The sequence below is a fragment of the Siniperca chuatsi genome, linkage group LG12 (assembly GCF_020085105.1).
Source record: "Siniperca chuatsi isolate FFG_IHB_CAS linkage group LG12, ASM2008510v1, whole genome shotgun sequence".
In the NCBI taxonomy this organism is placed as follows: Eukaryota; Metazoa; Chordata; class Actinopteri; order Centrarchiformes; family Sinipercidae; genus Siniperca; species Siniperca chuatsi.
Genome location: NC_058053.1, coordinates 6962769 through 6982457, shown reverse-complemented (window position 1 = coordinate 6982457; position 19689 = coordinate 6962769). Strand labels below are relative to the sequence as shown.

General features: G+C 38.0%; 1 protein-coding gene across 2 annotated transcripts in view; it reads right to left on the bottom strand.

Annotated features, from left to right (window-relative positions):
* Window positions 1-19689, bottom strand: part of ube2f (ubiquitin-conjugating enzyme E2F (putative)) — a 49731-nt gene that overhangs the window by 24643 nt on the left and 5399 nt on the right. The window contains exons 4-7 of one of the 2 annotated variants that reach the window (XM_044216092.1): window positions 15874-15939; window positions 6256-6323; window positions 1619-1689; window positions 542-599 (exon numbers count right to left, since the gene is read on the bottom strand). In XM_044216092.1, coding sequence (XP_044072027.1) covers window positions 542-599; window positions 1619-1689; window positions 6256-6323; window positions 15874-15939 — 263 coding nt within the window. The remainder of the gene's footprint in view (window positions 1-541; window positions 600-1618; window positions 1690-6255; window positions 6324-15873; window positions 15940-19689) is intronic. The other variant, XM_044216093.1, reaches the window with a different exon arrangement.

Sequence of the window (19689 nt, the reverse complement as noted above, 5' to 3'; positions counted from 1 at the left end):
AGCTTACTTGGACCAGACATGCTAATGTTGCAATGTGTCCTTGAATTGTCCCAAACTTGTCAAATAAAATAATTAACATACTTTCTCTCGCTTGTTTGATTGTGCTTTATTGTGCTTTTGTGTTGGTTTGATTGTATATGCTTTGTTTTTCCGTCTGAGGGTGCAGAATGGGTGGGGGAATTAAATGCTTGTGTTTGTCTAGTGGTGTTATGTTTGCATTTTGTTGTTTGAAGTCAATAAAATTACTTAGTAAAACAATAAAATGAGTTTGCATTGACATTGGAGACTTTTCTTTTGGAATATTTGCTTTCTATTTAGATTTATTCTGGTACAGAACGGTTGTGCGTGCCTTAAAAACAATTCTTACCCTCACTGTGAAACTAAACATGGCTCAAATAGGGATTGCTATCACATGTGGAGTAATAATACATACTACACCCACTTTCCTGTTTTCTTGTTCCCTGAAATATCAGAGTTCTAAAAGAGAACAAAATTTTCTTTAATAAAGGCACATTCTCTTAAATAAATGCAATTTATTTACCTTTAATGTTCTGGTGGGGGCCCAGCCTGTGCCATCAATAGAGTGTTCCCGCAATAAGCTGCATTAAAAAAAAAAGAAAGACATACAGAGTCATTTATTCATTTTTAATACTTCCATGTTATCTTAGACACTGTGTGGAAGCTTGTCATTGTTTGTTATTTCTGAGTATGTAAGATAAGATACACTTTATTGATTCCACACCTGGAAAATTCACTTGTTACAGCAGCACAAGAGTCAAACGTAGAGGAAAAGAGTGATTGAGTGATAAAGAAATATAAAAATAAAAGCTATATACACCTTTCACTTCTACAGATATGAGCATGGATAAATGCACACTCAACTGAATGTCACACATGGTGTGTAGGCATTGTACTAAAATATATAACAAACATTGCCCTGTAAATTGGATAATTGCACAGGATACAAGCAGGAAATTCACAGGCTAGTTGTACAGTATAAATATAATTGCACAGTATACATACAAAGATATGCTGTATAATATAATATGTATAAATATGAACAAATGGGATATATAACCTGAGATAAATAGTGCAAAGTAGCTGTGATGTTGTAAGTGGTGGGTGATCTGACAGAGAAAACAGTGTTACATTATGTCATGCTAAAGTCTGACTGCCGTCAGAACGAAGGACCTGCGGTAACGCTCCTTCTCACACTGTGGGTGTAACAGGCTGTTGTTGTAGGACAGCAGTGTCATGCAGGGGGTGAGAGGTGTTGTCCATGATTGACGTCAGCTTGGCTAACATCCTCCTCTCACCCACCACCTCTATGGAATCTAGAGGGCAGTCGAGGACAGTACATATACTGTAAACCCCTTTTTATGCTCCTGCCACAATGCCAAAGGTTATAAGCTCATAAGACCACTGTTTATAAACCATTTTGGAGAATGTGATTGGCTACATCGTTTAAGGGTTTGCCCATTTAAATTCAGGTAACGTGTGTGTGAGAATGGGTGTCTAGCGAAGGGAATACTATCTTTTTATTTTAGCAGGAAGAACAATACTAACTTGAGATAAAGAGAGGAAGAAGTTGCATAAGTGAGGATGTGTAGTGCATTACCTTAAACAGATCTCTCCATTCTCTGTGATGTTAGGATGCCATATTCTGGTCAGACATCTCACTTTAGGAGGCTGGAAAGTAACATGGAGAGAAAAGCAAGTAAGGGAGAGACATATTTTTATTTATTTTATTACTTAACTTTAAACAAACTTTTAATAACCAGTATTTACTAGTCAGAGAATCTTTACAAGATAAAAGTCTTTGCAGCAGGAGATAACTCTGTGTTTATGCTGCTGTTGCAAAATAATGTGTTTTACTAGCTGACCTGTTGGCCTCAGGTACAACATTATGTAAGTATTATGTATTATGTAGTGATGTATCAAGACATTTTGCTTCTCCTTTAACAGTTTTATAATTAACACTTAAATGCTTTGGGGATTACTAAGCTACTTCAATATAAAACCAGTTATGAAGCAATTTTCTTTGAGGTTAAAACATCCCTTTTGAAAATAGCAAAAAGGTTCACAATCAACAGACCAACGTACAATCCTCATTGACTCCCCAAGGTTACCTTTTCTTTTCTTTGTACTCTCCAAACCATTTCATTGGTAGTTTCAATTATTTGCTAATGCAATTCAAAGCATCTCATTCAAACCTATTTCTTTTCAATAATGACACACATGACGCACACACAAATAGACAAATGCAAGAAAATGCAACAAGGCCTTGACCTAAACTACAGCATTTGCCTCTGTGATGATGTGGTTAAAATGTTTTGTGTTGTGTATTTTCCCATTTTGCCTGTTTTTGTGAGATTCTTCAACCGTGAGCACAGATGGTTTATTCACCGTTGTTGGTCAACATGGACGCCTCTGCCTTCTGTGTCTGTGTCTTCTCCATGTCCCACTGTGGTTTGGGCTTTTAACTTGTCTAGTTAGACAATGTTCGCCCCCACAGGGCTTCATCATTACCTCGTTTTCAGAGTTTGACTATTTAAAACCAGCTTATATGTTTCAAAATGTCTATACTTATTGTTTTTAAATCTATAAATGGCTTAGCTCCTTCCTACGTCATTGACATGCTCACTGAATACACACCGGACAGATCCCTTTGCTCATCAAGGTCTCCTCACTATACCTAGAATACATTCTAAATCAGTTTATGGTGCCTTCAGTCATTATGGTCCTACTCTCTGGAATTATCTACCACATGAACTAAGATCTGCTACAACAGTGTCTTCTTTTAAAAGCAGACTAAAAACATACCTGTTGTCGCAAACATTTAGTTAGGTTTAAAGTGTATGGTTAACGGGTAAAACTTTTATTTTAGAATCAGTATTATTATTCCCTTTTTAAAAATAATATTTTTTATTATTATTGATAATACCTTCTTTTGTCACGTATGATCTTTGGCGTATTTTTTTTCTTTTTATTCAGAAGCACATTGAGTCTATGCCTGTCGTATGAAATGTGCTATATAAATAAACTTGATTTGACTCCACTGTACATTTCGAATAAAATGTACTTTTTAACTTTTTACAATTCTGAGAAGACAATCAGTCTTGACTGGCTCCCCTCATTAACAATTTCTGAAATCTGTCAAGTCAGCCCAGTATGCAATGTGTGAACTGCTATGTTTGCTCTCATAATTTTTAACATTAACATCTGTTAACATTAGCCTTGCATACTGCAATAAACAAGTGACGGGTGTTATTCAGCTGATATGGTATTTGTAGAGCTGTGTGTGTTTGTATGATGCAATGGGGATGGTTTGAAAGAGAAGTTGGCTGTCATTTATCTTGACTAGTAAATGCCACATAAGTTGTTGTAAAAGGACTATAAATCATGTCATTTGAAAGTATTCAATTCTCTTAGTTAAACAGAAGAAGCTGGGGATGGAGAGAAGTAAGGAGCAAGTAAGTAATAAAGAGAGACCTGAGGAAAAGCTAGGAAGAAAAGGTTGCATTGACGCCATACAACAATGCCTCTTTACGGCAAATGCTATTTTCCTATTGCTCAAACTCCAAACTCCACCTTCAGTTCAGCTTGTTCGAAACCCTGCTGCAGTAATACTCATACAGTCTTTTCACTTGATCCTAATAACTTCAAGAAATCATTGCAAATTATACTTTTTTCAAAAAATGGCCTTGCCCCTCAATACATCTCAGACCTGCTTACTTCTTCCTTACACACAAATACTCACACTAAGTGGACTCCCTCTTACGCAGACCAAATCTCTTTCTCCTGCAGTGCTCCCTCAATTTGGAACCATTGCCTGTGATCAATGAAAGTCACCAAAAAACAAACACTACACCCATTTCTTCAAAATCCATGTGATCAAGCTAGCTAATTCTTTTTTAGCCTCTCTAAATGCTCTAAAATGCTCCTCGTCTGGGGCCCAATTTGCCAGGAGAGACTAAGAATTAGTGCAACGACAACAGAGCTCCAATGGTCAAGGAGACAGGACCCCTTTTTCTCCTGGCAGTTCTCAGTAAGCTATGACAACCTGTTCTCAACTTAACTCAAGTCACTGCATTTGGTGTTTGATTGGCTGATTTCATGGGTTTTTTTCTGACAATGTTCATGAGTAAACTACCATGACACACAGATCAACACTTACAGATAAAGAGACATAGGCACACTACACACTGCTGGTGTTCTCTTTTACTTTTGTCTGTATTGGAGATGTTTGAATCAGTTGACATTTGATGAAACGCTGTGACTTACAATGTCTTGAGTATGGTGTCTGCATAGCACTGCAACAAGAAGCTGCAGTTTATGACCAAAAATGAAATCATCAAGTTGACATCTATGAACTTAATTTTGTTTCCCTGATTCCTCTCAAACATTTGTAGAATTGTTCTAATGTTCCCTCATTCCCAAAACAACTTGATATTAACGACCACATCATCACATGTTTTTAGATGACAATTTTCAGCAAAGCAGAACAATAATTTAAGTGCACCTTATCTTTCCTTCTCTCTCCTATCTGTATTCTGGGTTTCAGCCTTTTAATGGTTTTGATCATGTTGGGGATATGATGTTTACGCAGAACACAGAAACCTGGTTATTCATGTTCCTTTATGATTCTAACATTATCCAGGTTTCTGATGATCTGGCTCTGTGCAGGTGTGACTTCTTCACATTCAGCTACTCTGTTATTTCTCTACTGACTGAGTTACTCAACAGTAGAAAATGGACTCAGTTTGGTTTCTGGCTGCCTGGACTCTGCTGCATTATCAACTCCGCTGGATTTGGGTTCTTCATAGTTTCACCAGTAGTTGAAGACAATAGCAGCGAGCGATAAAAACTATGCTTAACAATACCTGTGTCAGACTGTGATTCTTGAGTTAGTGTGAAGTTTATTTTTGCATTTTCAATAATCTTTTTTTGGTAGTTTTCTTTACTAACAACTATATAACTCCAGTTGAGTACGCACCTGCACATATGGCAGCCAGTGATCACCAAACCTGGAGCCCCCCAGCTAGCATATTCGGGTTTCTCAAAACCAGGATAAGGGCTTATAAGTATGAATATTACTACCACTGCTGTGTCTGAAAGGAATGAGAAATATAAAGTGTGGGTTACATTTACACAGGCATGGTCGGTCGAAGATTCAGCAATTCATCCAGTCAACCAAAGTCAAGCTATTTGTAATTCATAAGAACGCAAATAAGAACTATTTGAAATTAGTAAATGGCTGTTTCAGCAAACCAAGAGTTTGTAGCACTACAGAAAGGTAGTTAAGCATGTCAGTTCAAAATAGCTCAAATTTCTTTCAAAAACACATGACATGTTAGCCTGATAATGAAGTGAATAGACATAGTCCTGTTCCCCTAACATCTGACATTTTCAGATGTAGGGCCATTCAGATTGACTGTTCTGTGCTTTGACTTCATTTATTACAATCAGAAAAGAAAAGTTGGAAATGTGGACAGCAGCATTTTTTTTTTTTTTTGTTTATAGTTAATGGATATTATTCTCTACAGAAGGTAAAGTAACTGTGTACATGTTTTCAGTCATTTCAATTCTATTTGGCACACATTTCTCTCCCCATATATTAATTATATTATTAATTATAGCCCAAAATACCTGTTCAGTTGGTTTATCATCAATTATGGCCCCCTCCAAATGGACACCTATTGTTTTTTTAGGTGGATATCTGAGTCACTACTCATTGCTGTTACTGAATTTCATCAGCTTTGAGCACGTTCTCTGCTGAGTAACTGCAGAACTAAAAATATTTTTTGTAAAACCTGTTTTAAAACCCATTTACACCACAATCCTAACCTAAAGAAAAAATCAATGAAATGCTGTTCAGAGAGTCAGATTTCAAACTAGCCTGTAGACTGCGTTTGTCAACTGATTTTATGTGTAGGCTAACAGGCAGGGAGATCTGTCTACTAAGACCCACCTGCTGTAATAATTACTTTTACTGAATTTTAATGGAAGGAAATGCGATATATTTTTAGGTGGTTAGTTATTTGAGGACACCACTACTTTGTTCTAAAGACTGCTTCATACACAAAACAACAGGACAGAGCAGAACAACACAATCCGACAGCAAATCTGGAAGGGTCATTATTTTAACAGGCAAAACAGGAAGCTACCGACTAATGCTGACAACGCAAATACATAGGCAGGCACACATACACACACATGGACTGTTTAGACCAAACGATGAGAGATAACACTCACCACCATGTTATAGGCTTCGGGGACGTCTATTTCAAACTGAAACCTTCCACTTTGGTAGTAACCCTCATCTGGAAGCAGATAGAGGAAGAAAGACAGAGGACAAGGGTTTTCAATAATGTATACACAAGCATATGTGTTTTATGACAAAGATTTACAGTTTCCTGTGGAAAGAGGGCCTTCAATCATCGTTATACACTGCTGATCAGGGTGTATAAAAGTGTCATCAAGACCCTCTGGATTAAGTATCATGCACAGGACAGTGATCAAAAACGTTAGAGACATCGTCTTTAACACAAAGACCTAAACCTAACAACACAATATTTGAACAAAATACTTGCACTAAGATTTTAGTGTAAATATGCATTTTAATTTTTTACCAATTTTAAATGGAAAAAATACCCAAAGGATCAGATTACTTGATTAAAACATGTATAGATTAGATATAGAATAGTTCTTCTTACAATGAGGACATCTCTGAAAATGCATATGCTAAGACGCAACGCAGTGGTCTCATTGAAATTAAGAAGGAGGTCCAAGATCAATGACTCTGCGACAGGAGAGTAAATGAGAGGACCAAATTGGAAGAACTGAATCTCAATCTAGGAGGTTATCTCACGGGAGTAAATGCCTAATGTGTGACCTTCCAGTTTGACTATATTCTGTAGGTAAAACATAACACTGGCTTAATTTTCTCTTTCCATCTCGCAACGGCTGATTACAGTACACACACACACTCACATCTATTATACCACAATTATTGGGAGCAGACAAATGTAGAGAGGGCTATACACACAGGCAAGCACATAACATGTAAGCTCACTCATATGCACACATCACAAATATCTATCTACTTATATATCTATCTACCTTTGTAAGCTGTCCAATCACACACAGTCCCTCTCTCTTCCTCTCTCTCCCCACATGTAGCCTTTAAAGCCAATTAAAGTCTTGTTCAGGACATCGGATCTGTTTAAAAGATGTTTTTAATTAGTTGGATAACATTTACAGTTCTGCTGTGATCTTACGGGGGCCACATGGTCAGAGGACGAGCATAAAATGGCTACAGCACTTTCAGGGATTCGAGGAAGAGAAGTTGGAGAAGAGCGTCAGATCTGGACAGAGAGAGAAATAACTGCCTATGGATCTCACGCCTTGTTAGAGCTCACTCAGGTGAACTGATACTTCTGGCAACTTCTGATTGAACTCAAGAAAGTGAGAGAGAGATTGAGAGGAAAGCACTTGGTAATAAGCCACATAATGATCTAACTGTGTGTGCACGTGAACATGTGTATGCGCTCGATTGACTGAGCAGCCAGCATCCAGATTTGCACATTCTGTCTAAAAATTGCTCAGCAGTCGTATGTCGCACATACTAAAATAAACTTCTGCGGAATATTTTGAACCATTTCATTTACATCTATGGAGAGGCAAAAATGTTATGTACCCCTTACAATATAATGCAATACAAATTCACAAAAATGATACTGACACAGTATCAATAATACTTAAAATTATGTTTCAGGGGTAGAGGTTTGTTTTTTTACACACACATTCAAAATTGGCAAAGACAAGCAGCTCTCTCGCTCTCTCCCCCTCTTTGTGTACTCAACACTCAACACTGAGCAATTTGAGATAAGGCCTTCGCAAAAGGGCTATCTAAACCTCACCCAATTCCATTCACTGTAACAAAGACAGAGGTACAATTTAATTAGACTGCACAAACAGTCCCCCCTGTATTATGAATGAGAAGAGACAGTGGGAGTGAAATGCTGTGTTAAATAGAAAGATACAGCTTGCACAAGTGTCAAGTAGAAAAGACGAGGGAAGATGGAAACAGCTACAGCACCAAAACCAAGCGATAGATGGATACAAAAGGGACAAGAGAGATTAACAAAAGGATAAAAAGCAACAAACAAAGCAAAAAAAAAGAAATTACTGACTAACAGCTGCAGAGAGGTCATAAATAATTCATGACAGTCTCTGTACACTGAAACAATCAGTCTTTACTGTCACAAGACACTGGGCTCGAACACATACACACCGACACACACAACCTTACAACTAAACTCCAAATCTTCTGGGTAAATACATTCTAGAGATAATATGTTAGGGAGTCACAATGTTCAAATGACAGGAAGACGCTAGGTTAGTTGGCTGATGAAGGGTAACTTACAAATTTGTCCAAAAATATAGAACACAAGATTCTTATTTACTTCTGGCCATATGTAGGCGTTTGGCCATATGCAGGGGATGAATAGTTGCAGTGCATTGTTGCAAAATTTCACTTTGTTAATGAGGAACTACTAAAATGCACACAAGGAGGACACAAGCACAACACACCTGCCATAACTCCCGCTTATTTCCTGATGTACCAGGAAAAATCCCCGCAGTCACATGCTGATGCATATCAAGTTGCCATGGTTACTAAATGATTTTTGCATAATTATATAGTATGTTGCTTATTGCGAACCTCACCAGAGTTCAATTTAAAGCAGAACTCGACCCACTTTTTGAAGCGGTGTGAAAGCACCCCTACTTAAAATATAAATGGAGCCTTTGTCTGGATCAACAATTTTGACTACCTGACTGCAGCAAAGAAAAATCATGTGAGGAATTAGCCATCGTGCTTAGATTAAATAGCATAAATGTGATTTCCACTGTAGGAATAAAGGGTGAAGCACAGTCACGGGTACCGGGCATGGTTGGTGTTGACAGATAATTATTGTTTCTGACAGAGCTCTGAAAGACACATCCATAATTGCGAGCACAACAGAAAAGATAACAGCTTATCTGAAACACATCAACCAACAAGAACGTTTCCGCTTTTCATGATTCTAAAAACATAAGGTAATTGAAAGAATAAAGTGAGGAGCTTTATGATTTTTTGCGATGATGATGGTATCCCAGTACAGGGAACTACAATACAAATTATACTGAAAGGCAGCAGGGCTACTATAGTATGAAACAGGATTTCCCCTATAGCTATACAGTGACATGTGCATGAAGCTATACATGCACACACACTGCTGTGCAGAGTTGAACTTCTGATGACCATGTGGCCTTCTTGGCTGTCCACCAACAAAAAAAAAACATGCAGTTGTTTACCCCAAAGAACTTCTCACCATTGCTGTAGCTTAATCCTTTGTTCACCCTGTTCATCTCTGTAATAACTTCAGGAGAAGCACCAGCAAGCTCTAACATTGGCATAATTACTGCAACCCAAATGTGCAGGGTATTTAACCCAACCAGTGCACTATGTACGCCAAAATTCAAATGCTATTTACTCAGCTCCAAAAAAGTACATTTACTAAAACAGACCAACCAAGGAAGTGTCCCTAAATTTAAGAGAAGGATCTGAGACAACCAAAAGCAGTTTGGGAGCTAACAAGACCAAATTAGGCCAAACTCATAGAGGAGGAGTTATACCCAAGCCCAGACATGACACACACTGACAATCTGTGGAATAGCTGTTAACAGAAGACTGAACTTCACCACGTCTGAGCAAACAAGCAAAAAGACAAAGTCATCCAAGGTTTTAAAGACACATCCAAAAGGACTGTAAGATATGATTACTTCTACAAAGTTTTTATAGAGGACTTAAATAAGTCTGTAAAAACATGTTATTATTTTCTCAATAAGGGATCATTGCATTTTGACAAAGAAACATCCTAAACTAACATTTTTACCATAAATGTACTTAATTCAGTACACACAGTATGACCTCTGGCTGTCACTAAAATATGGCCACTCTTAAAAAGAGCATGTCTCTCACACTGGTTTCTGCAGCAATGCGCACAACAATACATTAATTATCCATTTGCAAAACAAGCAGAAAAAGTACACATCTGAAACAAAGACAATGCAATTTGTCCGGCATTTTATTTCATTATTGTACTTCTAATAATCCAAACAATGTGAGAATGTGTTCACCCTGGAGTGTTGCTGCTGTCCCCATTCCTCAGAGACACAGGGGTCTGGGGCAACGGGGTCACAGCACAGAGCTGTTGCATGGGAAAAGGAAACTAAACTAAATAGTAGCTAAAGAGACATTCCAACTGATCTGAGTTGGAAAAAGATCACTAATTCCGCGTTGTCATCTTGGTAAAAATACATTTTGATAAAATATTTAGATGTAATATATAGTTAATAATATTAAAAACATAATCACAAATGCAACAACATAAAATAATCCCCTCTCAATCACCTGCATCAATTAGATCTGGGCAGTCTGACAAACTATGTTTGTCGATGTGTGTGTGCGTGCATATTAATTCGTTCTTGATTAAGTTTCATTTAGTTTCTTTGGTCGAGTTCGATCGTCTCAGAAAAAAGAATTACAGCTGAAAAAAGGAAAATAATGCAGGGTGCCTTCTTCACTTGGATGAATACTGCGTCGCATGCCTCTAATACAGCAAAAGAAAGTGTGCACTGTTGTTGAGACGACATAATGGCCGTGAGAACCACATGTGGATAGTGTTAAGATGACTACCTGTCTCTGAATGAGAATTTTAGTATTTTCTTATTATTGTTGCTCTATAAAACTTTTAAATCTGTGTGTACAAAATGTTTAATGAGCACAGGACTAAGTGAAACCACTGAACATGAATTACAGTTTCAGCAAAAAATGGATTAAGCATGTTTTTTCCTCAAGTCCCAAAAAGCTGAATTTCTGGGCATGTGTATTTTGTTCTGTTTTGACACAATATGTGAGCAATGTGTCTTGTAGCTGGACCCATTAAGACATGGGCCTTCTGTGTTTTGGACCAATAGCAGTCAAAATTTTAAATTAGGGCATTACCTGTAGTATGAATAATGTTAATCTAGAGTAAATAGTGCTACTGCCTACCATTCCCATGAGAAATTTAAAAGATAACAAAAACAGAAGAAAACACAAAAGGAAAAGAAGAAAAGGAAAGGAAAGAAGCACTTAGGTAAGTCTTGAGCTATAAATTCTCCACATAAGTCCAGATGAATTTACCTTACACTGGTGTGGATATAAGAGATATTGGACAACCTGCATCCTGAGGCAAGTTCCCTTTGTATTTTTCATTTTCCTGACTGACCACAATTACCTTGCCTGCCGTGCAAATTAAAGCTTCTGTGCGTATAATATCCAACTTATACTACAAGCACAGCATGAGGACAATAGAAAAATGAGTCACCTACTACAGTTTTTTTACAATTGGTAACACGTATTTCTCAATACCGAGTTCACTTTTTCAAAACTCTTCACAGTCAGCACAACAGGAGTCAGTATGGACTAAACTGTGGATCACGTTTCATTGCTTTCACACAAAATGCATTCATTGAACACATCTTACATCATACAGTCCATTTTCCATGTTTACATACTATTGTTTAAACTTTTAGATTTACATTCAAAACCAAACCAAACACAAAATTACTGTAAATTAGACTGCAACTTGCTACATTCCACTACATCTACATATAAAAATAAAATTTTAAAAATAAAATGCTTTAACTCCTAATCGGGACATACAACACTGAGCGCCTGTTTTCATTCCTCGATGACCTCTATGAAAGACTTGCGCCAGGTGAGGAAAGGGGGCAGATGAGGCAGAATGCAGAAGGTTTTGTAATTGTATGGGGAGATGTGGCGTTTCACCATCTCTTCCAGTCACAGAGTATTTACAGCCCATCCAAGGATGGTGGCACTTTTCCTTCCACCTATACTCTCCATTCCTCAACCCCACAGAGGAAATCTTTTCCTCGTGGAGGTGGAAAGTTTTTGACCACAGTCCACATGATCAGACGTCCCTCTTGGACACAATGAATGCTGGATGTCTGGACATATCTGCAGAAGATTGCCTGGGATGGATCAGACATGCAAAAATATTCTTTATAGTTTTGTATTGCATTACTGGAATTACTTAGTTTCATTTTGTGCACTTAGAATTACTCTATGCAAAAAAGCCTAGAGAAGCATATTGTAGCATTTCTGATTAATTTCTGTGACATGTACTGTAAAGTAGCACAATCCATGCAATCCTTAATTGCACTGCTTTTAAAAAAAGATGTCAAGAAAACTCGTTACCAGATTAGTGTTTTTAGAAATTAGAATTTTATTTTTATTTTTTTTACTATCAGCCAGCTGGTAGAAAGCGGGAGAAAGGAGAGAGGTCCATAAAACAATAAAATATGCTCACAGAATCCCCCTTGAATTCATGCTTTGTAGAGATCAAACATAGGCTTCTGTGTTCACATGCTTATTGATATGCCTTAGTACTTTGTATCTGACACTGTATTTTGATAATGTACTGTATTAGGTTTGACTCCAGAGTAGCATGGTGCCCTGGCTGTAGTACTAAAATGATTAACTGAGGCCGCTGTATTAAAATACCAGATGTATTGGTCACAAATTGCGAGAATTGGTGAACAGGCATCTACTGCATAGCTTTTAGTCGAGGGGACACAGAGAGAGCAGGCAAAAGGAAGAGAACAAAAAAGAGAGAGATGAAACAAGGGGCGAAACAGAAACACTAAAAGAGAAAAGAGTAAGTGAAAGGAAGTGAAAAGGAGGGATGACGTATGTGGGGGGGTGGGGGGGGGGGCATCAGGAGAGACAAAGGTTTTGAATAATTGAGCAAGTCTTTCTCTGAGAACTCAATCTCCTTATCAACTCCTCTTAAAGATCATGACACCAAACCTTGTCTGTAATTGCTGATCATTGCTTTTCTCTGCAGATTTTGCTGGCAAAGGCCTTTGTGAAAACTAAGCTGGCATTACAGCGCCTACTCGGATGGCAGGCAGACGAATTAATCACAGACACACACGCACTTACACACACGGCCTGGAACAGCTTGAAAACTTATAAATAAATTCACCACTTAAAGAAACTCAAACATATCATAACATCTTAGTTGACAAAAATTGATGCAGTGACTTCCATCAACTGTCACAAATGCAGCACTGAACGCTATCTCGACACAAAGAATCTTGCCAAAATAATTTCCATCTTAAAAAGTAGAAAATTGTAATTCAAATTATGAACTATCTGAACAAAGTATAAATGAATAAGAATAAGAACTGCTGCAGCATATTTGAGAATTGTTTCAGTTACATATTCCAGTATATACTGGCCTGCCACTACAGTTCTACAAGCCAACAGTTTAGTCAGACTTATTTGAAGGAGAAAACCGAAGGAAAACAGTAAAATTAGCCGAAGTGTTCGTTGTAAGAATCTATCAGTTTACAAATAGACTTCCTGGTTAAACCTTGACCTGCCGTAGTTGTGTGCACACATTTTTTCTGTGCTACAAGAGATTATTAACAGGATTATTGCTCTCAGGTTTTTGTCCAAATAAAGTGGTTTCATTGTAGCAATTTCATTGTGTTCTCTGATCTCAGCAATTGCTTTGGTGAGTACAACATTATCATAACTGAAAATAAGTAATATGGTGAATACTTATGGACATGTGATTTGTTTCGTTTTTTATTTTTAATAAATTTGCAAAGGTTTCAAACAAACTTCTTTCACGGTGTCATTTTGGGGTATTGTTTGTAGAATTTTGAGGAAAATAATGAATTTAATCCATTTTGGAACAAGGCTGTAACATAACAAAATGTCTAAAAAGTGAAGCGCTGTGAATACTTTCCGGATGCACTGTAAACCGCAACTTAATAAAAAATAGCACAAATTTGGATTCAGTTATTTGAGATTAGCCAACAATTGTGTCAGATGACTGAATTTAAATCTCGTGTGGTCTAAATAGTGTTTGAAAATATTCTGTCCATGTTTCTTTATCCTAAATTACCAGTCTCTTTCTTTGTCTCTCTCTTTCCATTACTCATCCACACACCCAAACACAAATGTTTTCACTTTCTCGTCGTTTCTGGCTTGTGTTCTCCTTGTCGTGTATCTGCAAACAGGAGATGAAGATAGACTTCCACATTTTCTAAATGAGAGAAATGGGAAGGTGACATTGGGCTTGAGGACAGAGAGAAAGTGTGTGTATGACAAATACGGAGCAGGAAGTGAGAGGTAAGCGAGCCTCCAGATACTTCCACATCACACCAGTGTGTTCGGTTTGCACAATATTCGACAAGTTAGCTTGGAACACTGCTGAGCAAGCACATTGGACTTGGGGAATAATGACTCGGTGGTAATGTCGAAATACAGAGAAGACTGGAGTGCCATTTAAAGGGAATACTTTAAGACACACATAGACTTACAAACCAAGTGCTAACATTTGCAGTATCCCACTCCATCATACATGACATCCTCCTCCCCCACACGCTGCACACACAAACCCTGCATAGTATCTGGAAGTAAGATGGTACAAAATGAGAAAGCAGTGGATACGGCTGCATGTCCTAACTGGAGGCTAAGGCTTTTTTAAGAAAATCATTTTGCTGAGCACTCTGTATTCAGGGAACTGTGTCACATTAAGCTGAGCATTTGCATTCCAGTTTTTACAGTTGTCATTAGGGCTGGGGGGCTGTCATGTGCTTGTCGTTCATTGGTTCATGCTTTTTCTTATCTATAGATATTTTCCGTTTTATAAACACTCAACATTATTACTAATGTCTTTTCTTCAATACACCTTAGTTACAAATATGAGGTATATATTATATATCATATACTGTATATATTCACTCCCCTGCCTAGTTTGTGTCAGTTCAGTTCACCTGCAGAGCTGCTGCCCCACAATAAACTCCTATAACAGCCTGCTGTAAAGTATTCTCATGTTTTAAACACGTTTTAATGTTTTAATGTGCAAACATCAGACTTCCACACAGTCAGAAAAAGTAAAAGTATGCGTCCGTGTCATTGTTGAGTTATAAAATACACAGAGCGTCTCTCAGTGGCTGGTTCAAATGTGGTTTAGCGGACTTCATTGACAGTCAGAACCGGAGCTGAGAACATTGGGAGCAGCAAACAGACACGATTGCGCTGCCCTGGCTTACACTTCCCTTCAATTCCATTACCCTTTTCTACTTCCATCACAGTTAGTTTTGTGGATAAGTCATTTTGAGACCGTGTTTGTAAAATGTACAGCCTGCCATGCTGCTGCTCCTGCATTGCTCTGTGAACAAAGCCAAAGCTAAAAAGAAATTGCAGTGGTTTGAATCATTGACTCGTCGGGCAGCCCTATTCGATATATTTGTAAATTATAACATGACGTGAAATTAGTATAATGAACAGAAAGGTTATTTTTCTGGCTTTAAACTGATTTTTTTTTTTTTTTTACCTTAATATATCTCGGTAAAATCTACATTAGAAGTAAGTAAATTGTTGTTTCAGTATCCCGCATCAGGGTTCTGCGAGGTTTCCCCACTTACTTAAAAGATTTTGGGTGTCCCCTTTCAGCAATTTTAAGGTGGGCTTCTTTACCCGTTTGTATCCTGCGTTTTCTTAGGCTTTGATAAGGGGTTAATAAAATCACAATCCTAAATGAATCTCTTACACTTCACCAGCGAATTTCTGATGTTCAACTGAGTCTGACTTAAGCAACCAAAAATACTGCAGTGTATATAATATTAGCAATGCAAGGGTGGAAGACAAAATGACATTAGCTGTGACAAAGCAGTTATTAAATTATCAAATCAGTTATTTATGTAATAACAGAAATGGGGAGAGACAGATTTTTGTCTTACCAGGAGACACTGCCAGCTGAAAATGATGCAGCTTGTCCTCATCTGGGAAACTGGCTTTGCATGTACCTGAACAAGAGCAAATGAGGGAGTTATTAGTTATTAGAGTCAAAAGTTAAAGCCAGCTGTATGAAGGTCTACTTCATCCTTCCTATCTTCATACTGTGGCACACAGACAGCATGAGTTATGCCTTGGGACTCTCTGTGGAACCACATTCCCCCCTGGTGTTCAAGGACATGTACTGCACTCAAGACAGTGGACATCACCTGGGAGAACATTTTTTAACCATGTTCATGTGTAAGATGTTTTTAATCAAACTTGACATCACACTCTTTTCACTGAATAACCCTTCCTTTTTTGTTCTGTGTAAAACCAGACTCTAGCTATACAAGGATGCTGACATGTTGACATGCTGCATCCTGGCTTTCACCTGGACAGCGAAGCTACATTCTTGCAGGGTTGTCAGCTTTGTGTATATACTGTGTTTGTCTGTATAATTTGCCTTCAGTTTGTCTCTTATTTCTTATTTATTGTCTCGTCGTAAATCGCTCGTTTCAGCCTGATGAATACCACCTGCTCGTGAGGGGGCGCGTGAGATTCTGTCATTTGCATATTCAATTACCCTAAAATGCTAAATAAGGCTACGTGTTCTGCTCTGTTTGTGAACGAATTTCAATCACGAAAATGTCACCCAAGAGTAAAAAGAACAATTTCACACTGCGGAGCTTGAAGTCGTGCTGTCAGAAATCAGCAGATGAAAACATTAAAGATGTAGCAGTGTCAGTAGCGGTGTTAGGGAACCCGAAACTATTCGAAAATGTTAATACAGGGGCCAACGAGAAATTAAGAGGGAATAGTTTGACATGAAGTTAGATGCTATAAAACATTTCACTAAGGCAAAGTGGTCCATGACATAGATGGGAGGCTGGTGAGGAAATATTAGCCTATACAGTAGTACACTGTCTGATACAGCTGAGGATGTTCCCCCTGACCTGCATAAAGACAATGAGGCAGCTGTCTAACTGCCTAACTACTGAACTGTAGCCTATAAAGTGCCAAAATTATCCAGTAAAATGATCAAATTAAAAAACAGAAAAAAAAAACATTTGATAGTTTTGCATTCATTTTATTGTAATTTTTTTTTTTATTTCTGTAACATAGTCTATGCTTAAACTCCAAATTCATTCAGATTCAGGCATTATCATCATTAGCATTATGTTGTGTTTCTTCTGCTGTGGAAAAAGAGTACATGACTCGTATCGTATGACAGGTCTGGACCACATGTTGCTGCTCCTTTAGAGTACATATGAACAGATCTCCTCCTTTTCTTTAAGTTCCTGTATGCACTTAAGGGTGAAAATCCATCAATGTCTTCAGCAAGTCCAGATCCACGGCACAAAGCCAGGTTTCCATAAAGCATAATGTTAAAGCCTCATGAAAATCAAAAGAATACTTTACACAGGACCATATTTCATCATTGTTGCTGGTAATGAAGCACAGATCGGATGAGCATAATAGCCATGAGAGCTGGATGGTTTCTTTAACAGTGCAGTGTCCTAATTCCACCCCCCTCATTCACCTACTCCTTCACCCAGTTGTTCACCTCAGTTCCCTAAGGATGTAGGCCAACAACCTCAGGACAACTGTGATGTTTGTCTGGAATGTATTTCTGAGAATCAGAGGTATATCGTATACTAGGGATGGGCAATAGCTACCAAATTTGCATATGACAATGTCTACAGTGAAACATCGGGATGGAATGGATGATGACATCGTTCATTGGCCCAACCCTATTGAATACACAAGCAAGTGCAGGTCAGCTTCCAGTATGCAGCAAACATACAGGCTGTTGAGTAGATGCATGCACCGTACATCCCCCCAAAAACTAAATAACCATGTTTTCTATGGGCTTATAGTCTTTTTTCACCAATGTTGTATAGAACATTGCTGAATTATCATTTGTTTGTGTCTTGCCTAGAGGATGTATGACACAAAAATATTTCCCAGCAAACCAGTCAGCTTACTTTCTAGTCAACAACACTGTATGACACATACACGATTTTCTTCTCTATCTTTCATGGTCCTCAGCTGCGAGGGTAAACTCACCAGACCACAAACAAAAACAGGCATGCTGAGTTCAGCTAAAGCAATCATAATTAATCAGCACTCATGCATAACAATAACCAGATAAGTTACTAATGAAGATCTGATATAGACCGAATCACCGTGACGTTGGGCTAACAACAACAGTCACTTCCAGATAGACAGCTGGCAGTTGGTGTGAATTGAGGAGATATGTAAAATCTGTACATTTCTGTTGTCATTTCCAGCCTTAACTGTAACGCTTAAAGATACATAGTTAAACACGGTGACCAGACCTATCTGACGTTTCTGCTGTGCTTATTTTATGTACTGTGCTCCTTAGCTAGCGCCTTTGATAAACCAAATCTACCCAACAGCGTCATCTCACCGCCAGTCGGACTAGTTTTGGGTAAGCTAGTGCTTTGGTTTTCTTTAGTCTGTGGCCCAACAGGTAAATGAGGTCTCCAAGCTAACATTAGTGAAAGTGTTATTAATGAGATGTGAAAACATTTTAGATTAATTAGATGTGTACACTGTATACACACGTTTCTGCAACTGAATTGTACGCAAAAACCTTATGTGATGTAGGGGTTTTCTACCCGGAAGTAATTATAAACAAACATTGTAATTCAGTCTATACTGCAGCATAAATTCTCAAATAAAAGACAGAACTCAAATAGTAGTTGGGGGTATAAAAAGCATGAAACCTGTCCAAGGCTCACAGTGCATGTGTTTATACTTAGCTCATTTCCAGCTTAATACAGCAATATTTATGTATTAGACCTGGGCGATCTGGCTAAAAATGAAAATCTGAATAATGTTAGGCTTTGATGAAATGGCTTGACGGATTTTTCTAGTCCATTAAAAGGTACTGTATGTAGTTTTTGACATGTATTACTCGCTTTTATTGCCAGTGTGTGAACGGGTTATAACTACACGTGAAACTTTCGCCAAACCAATGGTCCAAATAAAATATAGGAACATTACAGATAGTAACGTTATTCTAAATATGATTCTAATGTATTTTCCAGAATTCAGTGTTTGTTTCAGCATTCAGTCTCGTGTATGTCACTTTTGGCCAATGCCCAGGATGATGCCCTACAGAGTGCCAGCGCAAGCACCAGCAACAGGATGCTGACTGCAGCTCACTTAATGACCAAAGGTGTCATTATTAATAAGGGTTTTCTGAAAATTACATATAGAACCTTTAAAAATCAGTCAGTCAATAATTTAGACTAGCGAACCTTATATGAATAACTTTTGATGTGCACAGACATTTATAAGTTCACCGTAAATCTGACACATTTACCAAACTTACTGTGAAAACAATAATCAGATTCTGGCTGAATAGCTTTATGGCACTGTAATACAGTTTAAAGTATTGTTACAAATAGCCTACATTTAAAATGATCAAAGCAACTTATCAAAAATCAGAACATGGAGCACGTCTGTGGGCTTGGTTTTGTTATCCTGCCTCCTCTCAAACAACACCCCCTTGTAGGGTTGGGCCGATGAACAATCGACCACTGAGCCCTCTACCATCATGATTTAAACCCCCACCACCCATTTTAACCTCGGGGCTAACCACTTTCACTTTTACCCAGCAGCTGGGAAGCAAGACATGGGCGCGTCTTGGGTATTGAGGAGCTGCAGCATTTATTCATGGGCAAACTGTAACCTTCACTGTACATTTACTGCCACTAGACAACTTCACTGCTAACCTGTCCCTCCGCTCC